The following is a 23216-nucleotide window of genomic DNA, read 5'->3' as shown; positions in this document are numbered from 1 at the left end:
TGAACCTAAAACTCTAAAAAACAGTCTTAATGAAAATTAGTACGCTCTACTAGATTTAACGGAAGATAAAGAGATTGAACTGGTTGGATACAATCAAAGTACAATGTGTTAAAGAGAGATTGGAACTTTATTGAGACTTTCTACCTGATGAAATCAGAATGGAAAGAACACTGGAAAGGTTCCACTTTGGAGAGAAACAGCTACTGTTCAGGCACAAATACTCACAAATACTCCTCTTGAGGGATCTCTGGATCCTAAATGCCCCCCAGCCTTCAACCCACCCCCCTACCCCCCCACCCCCACCATAAAAGTCAGAATTCTGCTTAAAATCCACCTCCACAGAGTGAGGCACAAAATAGCTCTTAAAGTCCAAGCTGACTGATAGACAAGCCTGCGGGCAGTTAGAGAAAAGGTAAGTCAAGGAGTGAGCATAGGATTAGGAATAAGAAAAGAAAAACGGATGGAGAGAAGAAAGGGGGGGATCACACTGACAATGTCACCACCCTGAAAATATAAATATTGTATGAATGTATTAGCCTCATTCCACCTTCTTCCCCCAAAGCAATGGTGGTAGTAGCTGTGACAATGCCCATACAATTCTGCATATTTTATTTCCCCTACTGCACTGAGAAACACAGATATGCCACGAGGAGAGCCAGTGCATTAGGGGCATCAAGGAGCAAGGTGGGAGGGCAGACTCTCGAGAGGGTAAATGACAGAGAGATGAGGCAAGGGTTGATTCTTGGTGAGAAGAAAAGCAGCTCATCAGGCCCTGTCACCAGGCTCCATGGACACCTCTAGGCGATCCTTTTTCTTCTCTGGTTGGCTCTGTCCTTAGGAACAATGTCCTGAAGGCTGTGGGGCCTCTGGCTTTCTTGAGGGAGGTTCCAGGTCCTCCACAAAGCCAAAGGAAGCAGCCTCTGTTGCAGCCGCACCAGAGTGCTACTAATTCTGAGGAACAGGAATTCCGAAGTTGCAGTTCTCCGCATGGACCTAATGTGATTGCCAATTGACTTCCACTGCCTATCCTCAGTGCCGCTCTGCTCCCTCTGCCTTCATCTTCACTTTCCTTCTGCTCCAGGATGACTTCCTGGTGCTGGCAGGTCCTGACCCATGCCTCCTGGCAAAGCTCCCAAGAGAGGCTGGCTCACTCGGCAGGAGCCCCTCAGGCAGCCCTGGGCACAGTCTCCAGGATTTGCACAGACTGTTCCCTTACCCACCTTTTGTCAAATGGCTCCTTCCCTCCAGGGTCCTTCCCCCCATCCTCAGTCCCTCGCTGCCCTTCTGGGTGGCACACCAGCCAGGCAGAACTCTCACAAGTTCTTTCTCTATGCCCTCTGGCATCTGTTATCTCCCTAATCTCTCTTGGACAACATAATACACACATATCCACACGTATTGGTATCTGAAGGCCCAGGCTTTCCTGCGGTACGTCCAGTGGGAATCAGCATCAAGTTCAAGTGGAAAACTGAAGGTTGAGCCTTAGTTGCCACTGACATTGATGACTGGTGCTGGTTCTGACTCCTGTGAGTTTTGAGTGTTAGCACATCAGGGAATGAGAAGAAGGGAAAGGGAAAGCCATGGTGATGAAAATCAGGAAGGAACGACCCTTCTGCAGAGTGTCTCCACAGAGAAGTTGTGGAAACAGCCTCCTCTTACATTTGGAAGAGGCGGGCTGCCCAGAGAAGTCCCCAACGAAAAGGAGCTAGGTCTCCATTGTCCCCTCTGAAACCCAAAGACTTTGGGGTCCAAGTTTTCCAAGACATGCAATAAACAAAGACACACTGCAAACCAATTAACCCTCTAAGCTGTGCTTTCACTGAAGTCACTGCCAGTGAATTACCTGAATGCATAGAACACTGGCCCTTCTCTTGGGGCCGATAAAGGGACCCAGCTTCCCAGCTGGCTTAGAACACCACGTCAGAGAAATGGCATGGGGGAGGCAGATGCTTCTCTTAGCCTGGGAACTCTTGTTCTCTCTTAGTGTTCGGGTATCCTAAACCATCCCTCCCAACCCTGAAGGAAACAGGGAAGAGAGCCTGGGGGTGGGCTCAAAACCCAGGTTAATTCAGGCCCAAGAGAGTATCCCCTAGTGAAGTCAACCAAAGTTTAAGAGACAGCTGAGCACTGCGGGGGGGACACAGAAGACTGTGTGGAAGGCAGCCACAAAGGACCAGGACAGTCCTACTGACTCAAGTCTTCTCTTTTCCCAGCTTATAGGGGGGAAAGGAACTTCAGCTGCTTTTAGCTTATTTAATGCTCATCAATTCAGTATACCCTAGAATTTAGCTGCTCTCTGTCCCTCCAAGATAGGACCCAGGAAAAGCAGGTATGGCCTGACTTGCCTCAATCAGGCCTCCTAATTGAAGCAATGAGACAAGCAAACTATAATTCACAGTTTCCACTCTCCTCCCTCGACCCACACCTTCCCCCACCACTGGCCTCAATGAACTCCCAAATCTCCAATGTGTGATGATTCTTTGCCAGTGTGGCTCAAAGGGCTAATAAACCAGGACTTCTCAGACAGTTAGAACACAAGCTCATTCACCAACAGGAACCCGAGAATGGCCACACAACAACCTAGTGTTTCTTATAGCGATTCTTTGGGGTTTCGCCACACCCTGTTTTGTCACAGTTGAGAGCACCTGGATTCTTCCCCAGCCCCAGGCTTCCCAGGAGGCCGGGGAGCTCATGGGTGATGGCCCGCTCAATCTTCTCCAGAAAGCAGCCCCCCATGTAGGAGCACTGTTGGGACAGGAGCTTAAAACTAGAAATGGGGTTGATCCCAAAGAAGTCCTTATAGGCCTCTCGGTTGGGAAGGTCAAATTTGCTGACATTGGTCTTTGCCAGGATGGTCTTGAAGATATAGAACTTATCAGGATCTTCCACAATGTCCTTAAAGACCAGCTCTCCGTCACTGAAGAAGGTCATTTTGTCCTTGTACGTCTGCAGGTATCGGTCGACCAAAAGGGCGTGGATGCGAACACGGATGGCATGCTGGCGGATGAAGGCAATCTTGTTCTCCAATCTGTTCTCGATCACCTGGTTCAGGTCTTCCAGGAGGGAGATCTCTTCCTTGAGAAACAGGTCCCGGTGAGTATCGGGCTTGTAGTCTTGTGGCCAAAAGGAGCTGACGTAGACCCTCGGGGGCTCAGTGACGTTGATGAGCGGGGCCAAGCTCCAGAAGAGAGCCCCGTAGACCCGCATGAGCATCTGAGTGGCCAGGTTGTCGGCCTTGTTCAGGATGATCCTTATCTGGGATTCACGCCCCTTCAGCTGGCGGAACAGCGTCTCCAGTTCCAGACCCACATCCAACTTGGTTGGGTCAAAGACGACAAAGATGAGGTCAGCTCTGTCAATGAACCACTGGCACACATCGTTGAAGGGGTAACCTTTGGGAGAGGGAGTGAGAAGTCAGGCTGAGCAAGCATCAGCCCAAGCCCCTTGTGCCTCCTGCCAGAACCAAACCATTCCACAGGTTGAAGAAAATAATAGCAGTAAGGATTTTCTGGCCTTCTGAAGGCTTTAAGAATTAATTGTGTATCTCTTGCCCTTTGTCAACCTTCAACCAAGACAAGCCTGATTCTTGCTTTAATCTAAGTGAAATCCAAGGTTCCAGGGAAGCAAAATCCTCTTTTTGAAATGGAGATTTTCCTACTATCTAAAAAGATCCGGGGCAGTGGCAAAGATGTTGAAGGAAAAAAAGTCAGGGAATTAGAAGGATGTGAAAGAGAGGATCTACCAGTACTAGACTTATGGAGGTGATCACTTCTTAAGTTATATAAATGTCTAATCACTATGTTCTACACCTGAGATTAGCAAATATTGTAAATCAACTGTAATTGTAAAAACATTTTAATTAAAAAGAAAAGAGAGGATCCATCATTTAGTGGAATGAAATGTGAATCTGGCATAAGACCCGGGCTAGAATTGGGGCTTTGTCACTGGACAGCTGAATATTAAATGCTTCCAAGTTTTAGCATTTCAGCTATAAAATGAGAAGAACTATGAAGCCTAGGTTGATCTCAAGAGTACTATGTTGCTACAAATACAGGAAAGCACCTAACTAAAACTTCCGGTCACAAGGTAGGTGCTTAATATCTTTTCATTCATTCAACTTCTTATTTTCAAAATGAGGAGGCTAGGAATACCTGTCTTGGAATTATTTTACAACCATCAGCCAATAACGCATAAAATTACCTAATATATACTAGGAGTAAAATAAAGGTCAATATTAGTGATAATATTATTACTAGTCATAAAACAGGGTCTGGTTATAACCAAAACAGGAGTGAGAGCCATAAACTGAGATCTATCATCTGGTCATATATTCTACAAATGCCTGTTATGACTCATCTCTGCAGATAACCCTGAGTCATGACGATACTCAGTGGCCTATGTACAGCCTGGTGCCTGCTGGGCCCAAAGTGGCACTTCCCTGTCACTTGACGGTAAGTAGGGCTTTGATACAGGCTTGTGTTGAAGCAGGCCTGGTAAAGCAGGAAGAATTAAAGGTCAGGTTCAACCCAGCCCCAGGTTAGCCAGAGGTCAAGTACACCTGGACTGAGACCCAATTAATCCAGGCCCTTGATCAGTCAGGACAGCCCAGGCCTCCTAAATGACAGCTCAGCCCCAGCGTGGACCTTGAGGAGCTACTTACAGAGAAGATCAGCTTCCTCTTGGGAAAATAATGATCACCTCCAAACCAGATCAGTCCTTGGGGAGGTAAAAGGACAAGGTACTCCACACCTAAGTGGCACCACAGTAAAACAAGTAGGGGCTGGAGGCAGAGAACACATCCCCTGGTGTTGGGCAATGCTGGCCACATTTCCTCCCCTCTGCCTGCCTACCACCCACTGTCCAAAGCTCACCCTGTGTCAGAAATGAGTGCTGAATTACCTCTTTCTTGCTGTTTGCGGTTCTCAATGATGCCTGGTGTATCCACGAAAGTGACCCGCTCTAGAAGTTTGTGGGGAACCTCAATGCCAATCAGCTTTTCCAGGAAATTCTGGCCAAACTTCTCGAGGGGTGAGAAGGACCGGGTACTGTCAGCTGCCATGACAATACCCTCGATGGTTTTTAGCTTGGGCCCATGCATGATGACCGTGAACTCAGAGGTGGTAGGCTCAGCACCTGCACACATAAGCACAAGGTTAGTAGGAACACAGTCATCTCCTGGGAAGAGACCTACTGCAAAGTAGGTGGGTAAGCAAGGTATTTCAGGGAGGGTTTGCCACAAGAATCAGCTACTATGTTTGCTAAGCCAGTGACTTCCCTTTTGTTAACTGTGGATGGATATATATATTGAAATTAACCACTTTAACCATTTTACGTGTACAGTTCAGTAGCATTAAGTATGACCACCATCCATCTCCAGAACTTTTTCATTACCTCAAACTGAACTGTATCCATTAAACACTAACTCCCCATTCTTAACTTCCCCAGCCCCTGGCAACAACCACCATTCTACTTTCTGTCTCTATGAATTTGATGACTCTAGGCGCCTCATTAAATGGAATCATATGACAATTTGATTTATTTTGCCCTGGCTGGTGTGGCCCAGTTGATTGGAGCTTGTCCCATGTATCAAAGGGTCACCGGTTCGATTCCTGGTCAGGGCACATACCCAGGTTGTGGGTGCAATTCCCCATTGGAGCACGTACGGGAAGCAACTAATCAACATTTCTCTTTCACACAGATGTTTTTCTCTCTCTCTTCCTCTCCCTTCCTCTCTCTCTAATATCAATAAAAATATATCAATAAAAAAATGGTCCCCACGTTTCACCCATGTTGTAGTATGTATCAGAACTTTATTATTTGTTAAGGCTAAATAACATTTTGTTTATCCATTCATACATCGATGTATATTTGGGTTGTGTGCACCTCTTGTGTATTGTGAATAATGCTGCTACCAACATGAGTGTAGCTGCTGGTTTCTTGTATGTGATTTTCATTATTATTGAAGACACATAAAAACATTTAAATGTTGTGTTTTGTTTTGTTTTCATAGCGATTTTTCATATGACATTGAAATACAAGAATCACACAAGAAAATCCCACCTGTATAAAGCTGGTAGCGAGTGTCTTCCAACCCGAGGAGGTAGTTTATCATGGTGGATTTGCCAACGCTCCACGGTCCCAGGAACAGCACCATTGGTTTGGAAGTGATTTCCCCATCTGTGGGCAGCAGGAGTTAGAAGTGGAAGTGAGCTAACAAGTTTCTCACTACAGGAGCGACACAGTTCTTCACACTGCATCCCAGACAGTCCATCTAATTGGGTTGTGGAATTCTACGTTGGACCAGTCAGCATGTAGCAATCAGTAGTACATCTCTTGCTACATAAGTGCAATCACCCAGTTAAAAGATACCAGAAGATACCATCTGGGCCTTGCCCAGATGCTTGGCACACTAGCACCGGAAGGAGGCACTAACTGAAGTCAATAGACACGGACACAGGGCTTACTCTGCATGAGGCCTCCCGGTTTCGGTCTGGGAGAGAAGGGTTCATAAAAGGAGAGCAGAGAGCTGTCACAGAGCAGGGAGCTGTGAAAACTCTGCTCTCTGGATTGGTAACAGAAGAAAGGGTATGAGAGGAGAAACCAAAATGGTGGCATAGGTAGACACCGGAAATTGCTGCCTCGAACAACCACTTCAAAAATACAACTAAAAGACAAAACGGACATCATCCAGAACCACAGGAAGGCTGGCTGAGTGGAAATTCTACAACTAGAAGGAAAGAGAAAAGCACACTGAGACTCAGAGGCAGTGGGGAAGTAAAGTGCAGAGGTACGGAGGCGCACGTGGAAAGGGCTGGCAACTGAGGACGCGGCTGTCTTTTTCAATCAGGAGGGAGACACACGCTCCTGCTCTGAACTCCAGTTGTGGGTGAGTCTCTGGGGACCCAGACTCATACGGGGAGAAACTGAACTGTCTGGCAGCGAGCGGAACTCAAGGGCGGCTTTCTCTCAGAGGTGCTTGCAGCGATTACCACGGGACACTGAGATGCAGGGCCTCTTAGGGCAGGGCTGAGGATCAGCTATAGCTGTTTGCTCCGCCCTGTTGATTCCCTGAGACCCCACCCCACCCAAGCTGTGTGCAGAGGCTTTTACATATGAAAGGCCTGGCCCTTTGCAATCTAAAATTACCTAACAAACTGCAGCTGGGTCAGAGAGACCCAGAACAACCAAAAGAAGGCCCAAGGCCCCACAGCAGCTTGCATTGCTTCACAGCTGGGCCTCATCTGGGCACCTCCAAACCCCAAACAAAGAAGAGGAATCTGCAGATCTCTCTGTAGCTCCTGCTGGGTAGCCTGGGGCAGAGGCTAAATCAGCACCTCCTTAGAGATCCAAGAGCCAGTGTACCCAGCGGTCAGAGTGGGACCATCCAGATGACAACTCCTCAGATCCATAAGGGATACACTCAGGGGCAGACTCAGTGAGCACCAAAACCCCATTGAAGCAAGTCTTGCCCCAGAAGGGTGTCTCCAGCACAGAAGTTCTCCCACCATAGACACAGCTGATTCTCACAGCCAATTGGCCTGGAGGTCAAATCCTCCCAGCTTTACATACAACAATCAAGGCTTAACTACAACAAGACTGTGCACAAAGCCCACAAAGGGGTGCACCAAGAGTGTCTACCTCAGGTAATTGGGGAGGCTGAGCCACTGGTCCCTATAGGACACCTAGCACACAAAGCCACTCTATCAACACAGGGAAGCAGCCAAAATTCGGAGACAAAGAAACAGGTCACAAATGACAGAAATGGAGGAAAGCAAACTACTGGCTATAGAGTTCAAAACTATGGTTATAAGGTTTTTCAAGAATTTTCTAGAAACCACCGATAAATTTAGTAAGACGCTCAATAAATCTAGTGAGACCCTCGAGAATATGAAAAAGGACCAACTAGAAATTAAGCATACACTGACTGAAATAAAGAATATTATACAGAGATCCAACAGCAGACTAGGGCAGTGATGGCGAACCTTTTGAGCTCGGAGTGTCAGCATTTTGAAAAACCCTAACTTAACTCTGGTACCGTGTCACATATAGAAATTTTTTGATATTTGCAACCATAGTAAAACAAAGATTTATATTTTTGATATTTATTTTATATATTTAAATGCCATTTAACAAAGAAAAATCAACCAAAAAAATGAGTTCACGTGTCACCTCTGACACGCATGTCATAGGTTCGCCATCACTGGACTAGAGGATCACAAGAATCAAGTCAAAGACCTGAAATATGAAGAAGTAAAAGACACCCAACCGGAAAAGCAAAAAGAAAAAAGAATCCAAAAATATGAAGATAGTGTAAGGAGCCTCTGGGACAACTTCAAGCGTACCAACATCCGAATTATAGGGGTGCCAGAAGAAGAGAGAGAGCAAGATATTGAAAACCTATTTGAAGAAATAATGACAGAAAACTTCCCATACCTGGTGAAAGAAATAGACTTACAAGTCCAGGAAGGGCAGAGAACCCCAAACAAAAGGAATCCAAAGAGGACCACACCAAGACACATCATAATTAAAATGCCAAGAGCAAAAGACAAAGAGAGAATCTTAAAAGCAGCAAGAGAAAAACAGTTAGTTACCTACAAGGGAGTACCCATGCGATTGTCAGCTGATCTCTCAACAGAAACTATGCAGGCCAGAAGGGAATGGCAAGAAATATTCAAAGTGATGAATAGCAAGAACCTACCACCAAGATTACTTTACCCAGCAAAGCTATCATTCAGAATTGAAGGTCAGATAAAGAGCTTCACAGATAAGAAAAAGCTAAAGGAGTTCATCACCATCAAACCAGTATTATATGAAATGCTGAAAGGTATCCTTTAAGAAGAGGAAGAAGAAGAAAAAGGCAAAGATAAAAATTATGAACAACAAATTCATATCTATCAACAAGTGAATCTAAAAATCAAGTGAATAAAAAATCTGATGAACAGAATAAACTGGTGAATATAATAGAATCAGGGGTATAGAAAGGAGTGGACTGACAATTCTCAGGGGGAAAGGGGTGTGGGGGGTGTGGGAAGAGACTGGACAAAAATCGTACACCTATGGATGAGGACAGAGTTGGGGGAGGTAAGGGCAGAGGGTGGGTTGGGAACCGGGTGGAGAGAGCTATGGGGGGGAGGGGGGAGAGGAACAACTGTAATAATCTGAACAATAAAGTTTTTTTTTAAAAAGGGTTATGAGAGAGGTTCATACAATTTTAGGCGGCCTGGACGCTGATGTTGCCTGTCCCCAGCCTCCCTCCCCTTAGCTGCACCTCTTGAAATCCCATCTCAGACTCAGCCCCACCCTGGGCTCTGGGGCCAGTCTCAAATATTAGCCTCCGAAGTTCATGACATATTTGCCAGGTCCCAAGACCAAGTACTGGCTAGGCAATTCTTGGGTTCTTAGGTCCTGTGTCCGATGTTAAAGAGAATACTCTGCACAGGCCACTCTAGTTGGGGTCGCTAGAAGAAAAAGCAGAATTCTCCAATGCTTTCAAAACCAGGGGGTGCGGCCACCCTGTGCCGGCCCCAGCTCTTTCAACCCTTCTCTGAACCAAACAGGGTCAGCCCTGCATAATTTAGTGCCTAAAATTCTCCAGACTTCCTTATCTCCCTGAGCCTGCAGATAGATAGGCCTCCAAACAGCAGGCACTCCATTTATTTTTTTCTGTTTTAATTTATTTAATGTCTTGGTTCAAAAATCAAAGTATAAAGCCCAACTGGAGTGGCTCAGTTGGTAGAGCATTGTCCTATGCCCCAAAAGGTTGCTGGTTCAATTCCCAGAAGGCAAAAGATGTTTCTCTCTTACATCAATGTTTCTCTCTTCCTCTCTCTCTCTCTCTCTCTCTCTCTCTCATTCTCTCTCTCCTTCTCCCCCCCCCCCCCCCGCCCCTTTCCTCTCTCTAAGCATGTCCTCAGGTGAGGATTTTTTTTAAAAATCTAAGTATAAAAAGGCACACAAGTGAGAAGTCTCACATCCCTGTCTCCAATCTGTCTAGACCAGGGGTGGGGAACCTTTTTCTGCCAAGGGCCATTTGGATATTTATAACATCATCTCGGGCCATACAAAATTATCAACTTAAAAAATTAGCCTGCTACATATATTTGGTCAAACATTTAATTAACTCACACCTAATGCCTTGGCAGGGCCAGACCAAATTATTTTGCAGGACTTATATGGCCCGCAGGCCAGACGTTCCCCACCCCTGGCCTAGACCCCCTACATATTCTTTCAGATATTTCCTTGCATATATAAGCAATACTCATAGAAAACATATTCCTCATCTTTTTTATAGAAAGAGGAGGAGGGTATTCTTTTTCTGTACCTTGCTGCTTTTTTTTTTTTTTTTTTAATTCTCACTTGAGGATATATTTCCATTGATTTTGAGAGAGAAACATCGATTGGTTGCCTCCCATACACGCCCTGACCAGAAATCAAACCGAAAACTTTCGGTGAATAGTATGACACTTCTACCAACTGATCCACCCAGCCAGGGCTGCACCTCCTACTTGATGCACTAGTTTTCTTTCTCTAAGGCAGGGGTGGGCAAACTTTTTGACTCGAGGGCCACAATGGGTTCTTAAACTGGACCGGAGGGCCGGAACAAAAGCATGGATGGAGTGTTTGTGTGAACTAATATAAATTCAAAGTAAACATCATTACATAAAAGGGTACGGTCTTGCCCTGACCGGTTTGGCTGACCGGTTTGGCTCAGCGGATGGAGCGTCGGCCTGCGGACTGAAGGGTCCCGGGTTCGACTCCGGTCAAGGGCATGTACCTTGGTTGCGGGCACATCCCCAGTGGGGGGTGTGCAGGAGGCAGCTGATCGATGTTTCTCTCTCATCGATGTTTCTAACTCTCTGTCCCTCTCCCTTCCTCTCTGTAAAAAAATCAATAAAATATATTTAAAAAAAAAAAAAGGGTACGGTCTTTTTTTTTTTAGTTTTATTCATTTCAAACGGGCCGGATCCGGCCCACGGGCCGTAGTTTGCCCACGGCTGCTCTAAGGTGAAACCAATCCTAGAAGACCAAGACGGTATCTCGCAAGTGGTGGGCACATATATATTGCCGGAAAGCAACACCATGGCCCTGCCCCATGAGTTGCTGGCATCTTTGTGGGCATCAACCCTGGGCTTGGGGACAGGAAGGGATAGGCAGGCTGAGGGGATGGCAGGAATCCCCAGTGATAACCTAAGATCCTACAAAAAGTCTATTTTACCCCAGCCCAGGCCGGGGACCTTCAGCCCGCAGCTGAGACCAACCACCACCAGGGCTCTCCCCAGCTGCTGTTTCAGCCCTCCCTCTGCAGCAGCGGCATTACCAGCACATGAAGGAGGCTACAGGTGAGACACTGAGAGCAGAGGTTGTGCGGGAGACTGCCCAAGGGCACGGGGGAGTCCCAGCACCGGTGGGAGAGGAGGGAAGGGGAGCCCAGTCTGGAAAATGAGCTCAGGAGTCAGGATGCCCTCCCTGCAGAGCCCTATTCCTGGGGCAGCGGGGGCGCCAAACTGCCAGCTCTGAAGGCTGCAGGAGAAGGCAGGAGTGGAGGGCAGGGAAGCAACTGGGAGATGGTGACCTCACAACACCTGCACTTTCTCTATGAAGCCAAAGAGGATCGGTTGGCTCTTAGGCTTGCAAGAAACAATAGAGCCTGGCCATTGTGGCTCAGTTGGTTGAGCATTGTCCCATGTAGCAGGTCATGGGTTCAATTCCCTGTCAGGGCACATTCCCGGGTTTCAGGTTCGATTCCCAGTAGGGGCGTGCATGAAGCAGTCGATTGATGTTTCACTCTCTCCCTCTCCCTCGCTCTCTCTAAAAGCAATAAAAAACGTATTTTTAAAAAAGAAACAATAGACATCACTTTGCAAACAGGGCGTTCTCTCGGAGAAGAAGAGAGTTATAGCCCCTAGTTCCAGCTATGTGATCTCTGGGCATCCAGTTCCTCTTCTGGAAAGCAGGAATAAGGTATACTCTATACCACACCCACTTTATAACCATCAAGAGCATCACATGAGATATGCAGAAGCAGCCAAGCCCAGCAGGCATGACTCAGTGGTTGAGTGTCAACCTATGAACCAGCAGGTCACAGTTTGGTTCTAGGTCAGGGCACATGCCTGGGTTGCGGGCTCGATCCCCAGTGGGGCGGGCAGGAGGCAGCTGATCAATGATTCTCTCTCATCACTGATGTTTCTGTTTCTCTCCCTTCCTCTGTGAAATCAATAAAGATATTTTTAATAATACACAGAAGTGTCCAGTTAACACAGAAAAACGTTTAATGGCACTCACCATTGAGACAAAAGGTAGATATCATTATTAAAGTTTTCAAAAACGCATAGCACTTTAAAAAGACATCGCTATGGGGGAACAAGAGCTCTCATATCCTGTCATTATGGGTACAAATTGGTACAACCTAAGGCAATTTAGCAACAACTATCAAAATGTTTAATTTCCAGTGTTCTACTTGTAAAAATTTATCGTACAAATGTAGTTGCATGAAATATGTAACAATTATAGTAGTGCTTGGAATATTTTTTTTTTAATTGAAAATGTCAAATACCCTGCTTTCCACCAGCCAGTGCAGTGCATCCATGCAACTATCTGAAAGGGCAAGAGTAGCTACACACACACAGAGTTTTGTGAGATGATCCCATCTTTGTAAAACAAACAGGAAAAGACATACTTGTGCCCAGCTGGTGTTGCTCAGTGGTTGAGTGTCGACCTATGAACCAGGAGGTCATGGTTTGATTCCAGTCAGGGCACATGCCAGGTTTTTGGGCTCAATCCCCAGTAGGGGGCATGCAGAAGGCAGCCGGTCAATGATTCTTTCTCATCATTAATGTTTCTATCTCTCTCCCCCTCTCCTTTCCTCTCTAAAATCAATACAAATATTTCTTTAAAAGACATGCTTATATATGCTCACATATCCAGGGAAACTATATTCATGAGGAACTATAACAGTGGGAGCCTCGGGGATTGGAATTAGAGGTGTTGGAAATCAAGAAAGGGGTTTTGTTTTTCAATGTATACTATTTTACACTATTTTAATTTGGGGAGTTTTTGTTGTTGTTGTTTGCAACAAGTATACCCTATTTCATTATTTTGAGAATCAATTTTTAAAATAATCCAGACCTGAGGGAAGCTGACCAGGAGGAGTGAACAGGAGGAGGGAAGGATTCCAGGCCAATCAGGGGACTTAAGTCATGCTCAGTAAGTGAACAGGGAGTTTTTTGGGCCCTTGAGCACATGAGGGGTAGAAGCTGGCATCACTGCCCTTGGAACCCAAAACTGCACTACTGAAGCATGAGTGCTTACAAATGAAATGTTTCCGGAAAACTCTGTGCAAATTATGGGGTACTCTTGCAGGGAAAGGATGAGTCACGTGCCTGGGGTCTCCAAGAACTTAGGAGAGCTCAGCACCAGTGTCCTCGAGCCGCCACACAAAGAGCTCGGGAACCTCGTGGGCATGGGGGAGTGTGGACAGGTTGGAGGTACAGACCGGACTTGGGACACTGTACCTGTGATCTCGTGCTGCCGAAGCTCATTGTATTTGTACGACTGCTCCAGGGGCTTGATGGACGAATGGTAGATCTTTCGAAGCCGCTGCAGCACCGCTGTGGACAGAGGAGGGTGAGGGAGGGGGACGTCAGGTAGGGCGCACTCCAGACTGCTGACCACTGTGGACCAGGCCCCTTCCCAGGGCAGCTCTAGCGCTGCCTAGTGGGGAGCAGGGAACATCTGCAGCCCAGCAACTGTCCATACATTAGCATTCAAGGAGGAGCTGGTCCACATCTCCACCCTCAGAAATCTGTAAACCCAAGGCGTTCCCTCCCCATCCCTAAAGCTGCCTTTCTTTTTTTTCTTTTTTCTTTTTTTTTAATATATTTTATTGATTTTTGACAGAGAGGAAGGGAGAGAGATAGAGAGTGAGAAACATCAATGAGAGAGAAACATCGATTAGCTGCCTCCTGCACACTCCCTACTGGAGATGTGCCCGCAACCAAGATACATGCCCTTGACCGGAATCGAACCCGGGATCTTTCAGTTCACAGGCCAACGCTCCATCCACTGAGCCAAACCAGTTAGGGCAAAGCTGCCTTTCTTTTTAATCTAACCCTTTCCTCCCTCCCTCTTCAGTCCTGTGCCCTGAAGCACCACCTCAGCCTTCAGGTAACTGAAGGCCCTTTCCCATGGCAGAAAGGAACCCCTCTCCTCTCTGCCTCCACCTCTACCTGTGTTTGCCTTAGACTCAGAGGGCAAGGAGGGATGGCGCTAAGCAGCCCGCAGGGCAGGACAGCCACCCTGTCCTCTACCCTTTCACTGGTCCCTCTGCTTGGATTGCCTTTCCCCCTTCCTGCCAACCCAGAGCCCCAAGGCCTTGGACGGTACCCCCCTCCCACGCCCTCCCCCCAGAGGATGCAGACATCCCAAGCACGTGCTGGAAAGACCATGACTGCAGGGAGAGGTGACTCATGGGGGGAGGCTGGGAGCTCAAAGGTGGTGAAGCAGAGTGTGAGGCACAAAGGGGGGGAAGAGGGCCTGACCCTGCCTGCTCCGAGCTTTCACTAACTCAACTAAGAGGAGACAGTAAGCTCCGCGGAAAGCTTGGGTTATTATGAGGGTGAATGAAATACTGGGCACGAAAGGGCTTTGTAAACTGTAAAACATCAAAGCAAAGGTGATGAACTCTATTAACGCCCCTCCCCAGCCACAGTGGAAGCTGGCACCATCTCAGACACGGCACTGGGTTCGTCCTTTACCCTTTCGCTGCTGATCCTGCTGCTTGGGTTGCCTTCCCTCCTCCCTGCCAATCCAGAGCCCCCAGGCCTGGACGCTGCTGGCAGAGTCTCCTCCACAAAGCCCCCCACCTCCAGGCTTTCCTCCCTGGGGTGGCCGCTGGCCTCAGAGCCCCCACCCCAAGGCCTCCCAGCCCCAGCCCCAGGCCCCAGGCCCTCTCCCTCTGGTTACCAGAGTAATCGTCCGCTGGCTTGTCCTCGACCAGCATCAGCGTTTTCTCGATGTGGGAGCGATCCCTCAGTGGGGCTTCTTCACTCACATCCTCGGCCTCTTCTGCGGACAGAAGCAGAGAGCAGGGTTAGAGCAAAGCTAGGAGCCAGCTGGGCTCTAAGCCCCCAGACATGGACAAGGGCGGGGTCTGAGGAAGTGCTGACAGAAAGTTTGCCAAGTTCAACTGAATGGAGTTCTGTCTCTAGGAAGAACTTTGAAAATCCCAACTCAACACCTGCGAAGCTCTGTGGTCCATTATGTATTCAGCAAATGTCGATTGGGCAGGTGTGATGTGCCAAGCACTGAGCATCGGGCTGGGAATACGGAGGTGCCCAAAACAGACACAGCTCCTGACCGTGTGTCGATTTCCTACAGTCTAGTGGGGCAGGGGGAGAAATCATCTTAAAAGTAATGTAATCATCATAAACAGGAATGTGGCCATAGAAGGGAAGATTCCAGAAGTTGTGAGGGCCTAAGAAGTGTGTCTGGGAAGTCTTAGCAGGGGATGAAAAAACTTCCCAGAAGGGCCACTTATGAGCTACGCTCCACTGTGTGAGGAGTTAACTAGGTGGAGCTAGGGACAGGAGACAGGAGTGGCTTAGCAGGAAGGTGGCTGGGCCTCCGTGTGCTGTGGGGCAGGAGAGCTCCACTGGGGCTAACATGGAGGACCATGGGAGTCTGCATTTCGTCCTAGAAGTACTGGAAGCCAGGGAGGGATTCTAAGAAAAAATAACCTGATCAAATGAGCAGTGAGCAGATGGATAAGGCTGCCATGAGGCATGCGCAAGAGGAGCCTCTGGGCGGAGAGGGGTTCAACTGTTGCTTCTGACCAAGCAAGAGATGCCCATGACTGCCTGCAGGTCCCCAGGGCGACCATTTCTACCAACTGGCTGCACAAAGGGTTCTACTTAGAAGTGGGATGGCCTTGAGCCTGTGGGGCAGAGAGAGAGTAGTCCCACCAGGGATGGAAGCAGAGAAGATTGATGTGTCTTGTGGAGCATCTCAGGACCCAGGCAGCCCCACCCCAGACCCAGGACAGGGAAGACAGGATGAGGGGAGGGGCTGGCTGACTGCCAGGGCTCCATAGAAGGTGCAAGTAGCTGATGAGAGATAAGAACTGAATTCTGCAGGGAAACCGGGGGGAAGTCACACTGGAAGGATGGAAGGTGAAGACTGATCCCAGTTCCTCCATCCTAAAAGCCCAGCTCTTGGTCCAAGTCAGCGTCCCCGGTGGATGCAGCCATGGCATCCTGGCCATGCCTAGGATTCGATACCCGCTCAGTGTTGCCCATTGGCTTTGGCCCTGCCCTCCTCCTTCCCTATTCCCCGGTCCAGAGACAGCAGCTGCTGCTTCACAGGGACATCCGCGGGACATCAGTGTCATGGCAGCCTAAGATTTCTATTGCAATCCTGACCCCAGCCCCACCTGACATGGCCTAGTCTTCAAGGGCAGGCCCCAGGTGTTAGCCCACTGATGTGGTCCCTGGGGGGAGGGGGGTCCCAACCTACATCCCCACCCATACATCTCTTCACCAGCCTGCACAGGGTCTCTAACCCTGCCACCTTGTCCTCCAGGCTAAGGCACTGGTTGGTGATAAACTGTATCAGGGATCCTAAAGGGCAGGCTCCCAAGGACCTAACCCAGAAGTGACCAGGTTTCTCTGGGCCCTTCATGGCGTGGCCTCTCACCGAGTCCCTCCAAACTGGGAAGAAGTGGCTCATGAGCAGCCCGAAGTCACCCCCTGGACCGGAGACACTGGACCAGGCCTCCACCCCTTACACCCGGACTGGCTGGGGCTCTCCCGCCCCACCCTGTCCCTGCCTGTCCCACTACATACAAGACTTCCAGGAAGAATGCAGCTGCCCAAGTGCCGGAGCATTCTGGGGTCCCCTACCCTGAGCCCCCTCCACGGGCTCCTCTGCCTTGGTCTCGGGGGCCTCGTCCCCCTCGGGCCCTGGATTCGCTTCCTCCGAGCTCTGCTGGGCCCCCTCGTCCCCAGGGCTTGGGGCTCCTGCTGCTTCCTGGGGCTCCCCCGCTTCCTCGGAGGTGCCCCCTGCTTCCTCTGAGCTAGCCCCAGAGCCGCTGTCCTCTTCTGATTCTTCTTGGGATGGAACTCCTCCTTCCTCGCCTCTGCTGAGGCCACCACCCTCTTCCTCAGAGGACGCAGCTTCCAGATCCTCCTGCAACATCCCTGGCGCCTGGCCCTCCAGGGGGCGGTCCTCCTGGGTGCCCCCTGTCTCTACAGCTGGGCCGGGCTCCCCCTGGTCCTCAGGCCCCTCCCTGGTTTTTGTGTCCACGTCCATGACTCCATCTGGCCCTTCTGGCCCCTGATCAGGCCCTGGGATGCCCTCGCCTGCTGTCTCTACTGCCACAGGAAAGGCCCCTGTGCCTTCAGGCTCTGCAGTGCCCGCAGCTGCTCCCTGCGGAGGGCTGTCCCCTAGGACCTCCTTGGCTTCCTCAGTGACCACGCCATTCCCAGCCTGTCCTTCCGCCTCCTCTGGTGAGCCCTCTCTGGCACTGAGCTCTGGCCTCCCTTCTTCCCCAGTCCCCTCTTCCCCTTCTGGAGGGAGGGCGCTTGCTCCTGGTAGCTCCACAGGCTCCCCGGGGGGAGCTGAGGCTGAGGCATTGGAAAGGCTGGCTTCAGGGTCAGAGCCTGGGCTGGGGGCAGTGGTGGAGGCCCCTGCGGCAGTCTTCTCCGAGCTCTCAGCCTCCCTGCCATCTGGGGAGTGAAGGAGCAGGTTCTTCTCTTGAGGGGCCGCCTCTGCATAAAGCGCCCTTTCCTTCTCCTCTAGACTTGCATCTCCAGCAGAGAAATGATTCTCCAACAAATTGCCAACATCTTCTGTGCCACCCGAAGCAGAAACTTGCAGTTCTAAATGATTAGAACACGATTGGTCAGTTTCACAGGGTTGGCACTCACTTTACTTCTCAAAAGAGTCTAACTCAACCTAGCTCCTGTCTTCCGGGAGTGAGGTGTGGACCTGGTATCGGTGGCATCTCCCTCCCAGGTCTTCACAACTGCCCTGGACAGCAAGCAGGGCGGGTGTCACTCTGCCCCCCTCCCAAGACATAGAGGCCGTGGCTGGAGGAGTTACAGACCCCACTGTCTGTCACTGCGGGACTGAGCGGCTGACACCCGTTCCCCAGCTCCTCCCCTGACCCTGACAGCCTCTCCTGGTGACTGTGTAGGGATGGAAACTGGGTGAGCCCTTCCAGTCCTTCCTCAACCTTGCCGCAGGCACGAAGGCACGTGTAGCCTGGCTCACCAGGAGATCTTTCCAAGATAGGACAGATGCCCTGTCAGTTCCTAGAGTCATTAACTAGCGTGCTTTTTATACTGCTATCAGCAAAGGAGTGCAAACAGGTGTGTGCGGGCCAGATAATCTTAGGTTACACGGCAGAGTACTTAGGGGATTACTTGTGGCTCTCAGCCTTATTAAGTCACACATCCAACTCTGTCCCCTTAAGGGCAGGCATTTGCTGGCCTTGCTACCTTAGATTAAAGAGGACGTGGTCAGAGGAGAGAACGATATCCAAAACTAGAAGGGCCAGGGCTTCCCGGTGGCCTTAGCCAACCTCTTCTGAGGGTATCCCCTTCTAAAGCTGATAGCTTTACCAGGAAGCTGAAGGCGCAGGGGAAACCCAGGAGGAAAGAACAAAGTAGGGGCTGAGTCTGTGCTGCTAAGACCTCTGTCAAGGGACACATTTAATTTATGTGGAAAATGGGGTCAGAAGTGAAGGTCAAGCCTATTCCTTCTGCCCCTCCCAACCAGACTGGACCTGTTTAAGGAGAAGGCCTGCGGTAGGGGGACCCTGCTGGCTCGTGGGGACGAGGGACCATGGGGCCCTGCCCTGGGGCAGCTGAGACAGCCCCCGAGCTCCCTTGACTCACAAGGTTCTTTCTGAGGAAGCAGCCCCTCTCCTCTGCTGAGTACAGACACCCCCCTCTCTTGGGCCACAGCCTGGTCTTCCCATCTTTGCCTCAACAAAGAAAAGCCACTTTTGGGGGTACCTCTTCTGCCTGGGGGTACACACACAGTTTGTGCCCTGAAAGCTGGGGAAGCCTCCAGGGACCAAGAACAAATATTTTCTCATTAGTTCCCACAGATGCAACCTATGCTGCTATCAAATTCAGAAGAATGGGAAGTTTGGGCACCTTTTATTATAAAGGAGCCCCATATAGGGATATAACACTTCCCCAAGCACTTTCACATATATGGCCGCATCCAAACCTCCCTCATCACTGTCAGCCACATTTCAGAGCCGAAGGTCCAGAGAAAGTCTTTGACTCGCCCAAGACACCAGGTGTCTGGCTAGTGGGTGACTGGAACCCAGAACTGTTGCCCCTTGTCCAGGCCTTGTATGCCACGGTGTGTAGGGAAGCACAGGGCTACCCCTTCCCATGGGTATCTCACCCTTCCCTGCCTGCAATTCTCTCCTGGCTCACACTCCAGACCCTTCCTGGCTCCGAGGTTGCAGGAAGCAAGGTTTAATCCTCCCTGTGTTCCCAAGGCTGGGACCCTGCCTGACCCAGGGAAAATGCTATGAAGAGGCGAGATTTAGGTACAAGAAGAATTCATCCCTTAGTGAGGGACCTGAAGGTTACTCATTAAAATTTTCTTTCATTACCACCTGAAAACCTATATATCCTGATTCCTTTACCTGCATATCTATCCCCCCACCACCATCTTCTATGGCAGGAACTTGGTTTAACCCAAGGAGACAAAGTCTCTGAGCAGCAAGATATATATCAAATGAGATACATTTGTATAACTATTCAATGTGCCAGGCAATGCTTGAGCACTTATTTATTTTATTATTATTATTTAATCCTCACCTGAGGATATTTTTCCTATTGATTTTTATTTATTTCTTTAAATATATTTTATTGATTTTTTACAGAGAAGAAGGGAGAGGGATAGAGAGTTAGAAACATCGATGAGAGAGAAACATCGATCAGCTGCCTCCTGCACACCCCCCAATGGGGATGTGCCCGCAACCAAGGTACATGCCCTTGCCTGGAATCGAACCTGGGACCCTTGAGTCCGCAGGCCGACGCTCTATCCACTGAGCCAAACCGGTTCGGCTCCTATTGATTTTTAGAGAGAGGGAAAGACAGAGAGAAATAAGGATGTGAGAGAAACACATCGATTGGTTGCCAACCACATGAGCCCTGACCAGGGCCCGGGCCGGGGAGGAACCTGCAACTGAGGCACGTGCCCTTGACTGGAATCAAACCCAAGACCTTTCAGTCTGCAGGCCGATTCTCTATCCACTGAGCAAAACCAACTAGGGCAATGCTTAAGCACTTTATATACAAAACATTAATTTACTTGATCTTACTCAACTTACTAAATCTTACTTGCTCCCATAAAACAAGTCTTACTCTTAGTCCCATTTTATAGATGAGAGGACTGGAATCAGAGACACTGGATGCCTTGCCCAACATTACACAGCTAGCAACTGGCTGAGGCCATTTAACTCCAGAGCTGCAGAGGAGATTGCCTACCCTGGAGAGGGTTCAAATCCACCTGCTCAGAGGGTAGCATTCACAGCATCGGCACCACCTGGGGACCTGGTAGAGATGCCGACTCTCCGGCCCCAGCCAGACCCACTGAACCAATGCATTTTAACGATCAGTTTTCACATTACAGTTTGAGAAGCTCTGGTCTACAACACCTGGTAAAACTACCTCTAAACCAATGTTCTCAGCACTGAAATCCTCAGGTTCTTGGTCCCATTCCTCTCCCTTTCCTCAAATGTTCTGATTGAAGTAGGGTATATCCCCAGCATCAGCACTTTAACAAAAAAGATCGTGGATAATTCTAATGTGCAGCCAATGGTGTAAACCACTGATCAGCCAAATAACCTTGGCTCTGAGGCTTCCGCTCCCAGCCTCTCCCCACTCATGTGCACACTGGGGCCTCCCAAGTTGGATGGGTTGCCTGGAGCTTGGCAGGTGACCAATAGCAATGGTCAAGGCTTCTCCTCTGGGGAACACATTCCTTTCCACAGGTCCCTGTTGCCCCCTATCAATGATGATGATGACCATAATAGTGATGGTGGTGATGGTGATGGTGGTGATGATGGTGATGGTGAGGGTGATGCTGGTGGTGAGGGTGATAATGATGGCAATCATGATGATGTTGGGCAGAAAAGAATGAGTCTGACCACTTGTGGCATTTTTAATATTCTCAAAATATCCTCTGAACCTGATGGGGACGAGAGGGCTGTCTAGTCCCAAGGGAGATGAGGACCCCAGACTTTGGGACTTTACCATGACCTTCACACTGCTGCGTATTTTCATTCCTAAGCAGGAATAGAAGACAAGTGTGTGCATGTATATACACACTTGACTCGTCCCTCGTTTTTATGACTTAGTGCCAAGCTGCCCCTGACCTTCTGCTAAGCAATTTGGAATGAAAAAGACCAAGGGTGATGGCTTCATGCCCAGTGACCTTCCCTCCTGGGCTAAAAATAATTTCTCTGACACAAAGTCTCTCAATGAAACAAGCTGTGCCATTGGGCCCCAGAGCTCGAGCCCCCAGAAGCAGCTGTGACATTGGGCCCAATCTCTCCTCTGGGAGGCACAGTCAGAGGCATAAAGAGTCTCTGATTAAGCTCAGTTCAATTCTATAAAATCAAACAGTGCCTTCCTGATTTCCCTAGCATCTCACTGAAGCCCCCCACTGGTCCCTGGAGGAGGAGGTGGGTGACAGAAGACCCAGGACACCCTGGATGGGTTAAGAGCCTGGTAAGATGAGCCTTGGTCTATCCCAGGACATGTAGTACCATACTGTATGTGCTGCTGCCAAGGCTGCCGCCCCAGCTCCACATAGGCCTGGGTGCTTACATCAAGGTACATGAATAGCAAGCCCCCAGCTCAACCATGAAGACCATGGGAATACCCGTATGCCTGAGAAGCTGGTGCCCTGAACATAGCACAGCATATACCAGTTCTGCTTTCTCTCCCAACACCCCTTCTGCCATCAGCCTTTTTGGGGGAATCAGCCTCAGCCACTGCCCCTACCCATAGTCTCAGCAGTAGCCTCAGGCTCAGTTCCTCTTTCCTCTACCAACCAAACATCTGATCATTTCCCAGCTTCTAACTCCTTCCAAAGCACTTTTCACATGGACTCAGCTAACTCTGGAGTTGCCAAAGGCCTTGGTGGGTCCAACTGTAAAAGAGGAAGCTCTGGCCAGGTAGCTCTGGAGACTTGCCCAAGGTCAGGGGTAGAATTGAGACAGAGCCCAAATTCATGGCTCTCAGTCTAGAGTTCTTTCTGCTCTCAGGTAGTTTGAAAACCATGTCCCATGAAGGGAGAGAGGTCCATGGAAGTGACTAGAGGATGAGGGATGACGAAGGAGCTGGGGTTCAGTCACCCACTTTGCACTTCCTGCCCAGCAGCTCTCCCTGGGTCTGTCTGTCTCACCATTTAAGGAAGGGGTAGGTGGTTGACAACTACTGCTCTTGTCTCCCCCACTTACTCCCTAAAAATTCCTCTAGCTTCCTCTTGATCATTTTCTCCAACATTCCAAGGAGCTCCCCCTCACAGCATCTTTTCATTTTAATCAAACATGTCAGGCATTGAGCTAGATGATGTCTTGCCTCCACATAGAACTTCATGCTTTCCAAAGTTATTTCATGTTCTTCTTTCATCTTCCTAGCAGTCTTCTGAGGCAGAGAAAGCAAGGATTATTAACCTCCCTTGAAATGAGGAAGCAGACATGGGAGAGTCAAGGTATTAGCTCAACAAGCCATTCCCAGAATGGACTAGAACGCAGGTCAAGAAACAAAACAAAGCTCCCTGGCCCACGTGGAGGTGGCATCTGAGACCCGAGAGCTTTCCAAGCATAAATGCCCAGGCCCCAGAGGTGGGTCAGTGTGAATCTGGTGATTCACAAGGTGATTCTAACGAACACCAACATTTGAGAACCATGATTCTGAGCCACCTCAGTACCAAGTGTCAGCAAATTTGTCTTGAGGTCAGGAGAAGAGAGGTTTATTCAGCATAGAGTTCTGTTGACCTGTTTTGAGTCCTCCTCTAAGCACTGAATTTGTTCCACCCTGGAGGAACAGAATACAAACTCAGTTCCAACCTGTCCCAGTCTCCTTAGCAGGTACTTCTAAGGATCTGCCAAGGTTATTCTTCCACATTACTACTCATCCATTTGAACTGAAACTATCAAGTCCAAAGTCAAACACAAGTAAAAT

At 49.1% G+C, this 23216-nt stretch overlaps 1 protein-coding gene across 4 annotated transcripts in view; it reads right to left on the bottom strand.

The window, feature by feature from the left end:
- Nucleotides 1-302: 302 nt before the first annotated feature.
- The window catches only part of SRL (sarcalumenin), a 44491-nt gene continuing 21577 nt past the window's right edge, over nt 303-23216 (bottom strand). Inside the window, exons 2-8 of one of the 4 annotated variants that reach the window (XM_070413108.1) lie at nt 22490-22676; nt 16896-17873; nt 14962-15063; nt 13512-13607; nt 6061-6177; nt 4900-5133; nt 303-3392 (exon numbers count right to left, since the gene is read on the bottom strand). In XM_070413108.1, coding sequence (XP_070269209.1) covers nt 2581-3392; nt 4900-5133; nt 6061-6177; nt 13512-13607; nt 14962-15063; nt 16896-17873; nt 22490-22661 — 2511 coding nt within the window. In that variant the 5' untranslated portion in view covers nt 22662-22676 and the 3' untranslated portion in view covers nt 303-2580. The remainder of the gene's footprint in view (nt 3393-4899; nt 5134-6060; nt 6178-13511; nt 13608-14961; nt 15064-16895; nt 17874-22489; nt 22677-23216) is intronic. The other 3 variants (XM_070413109.1, XM_070413111.1, XM_070413112.1) reach the window with 3 other exon arrangements.

Source organism: Myotis yumanensis, unplaced genomic scaffold (assembly GCF_028538775.1).
Source record: "Myotis yumanensis isolate MYYU_CA2020_CCGP unplaced genomic scaffold, mMyoYum1.0.hap1 SCAF_4, whole genome shotgun sequence".
In the NCBI taxonomy this organism is placed as follows: Eukaryota; Metazoa; Chordata; class Mammalia; order Chiroptera; family Vespertilionidae; genus Myotis; species Myotis yumanensis.
Note: the sequence above shows the minus strand (reverse complement) of the source record. Positions and strands in the feature narration are given on the sequence as shown.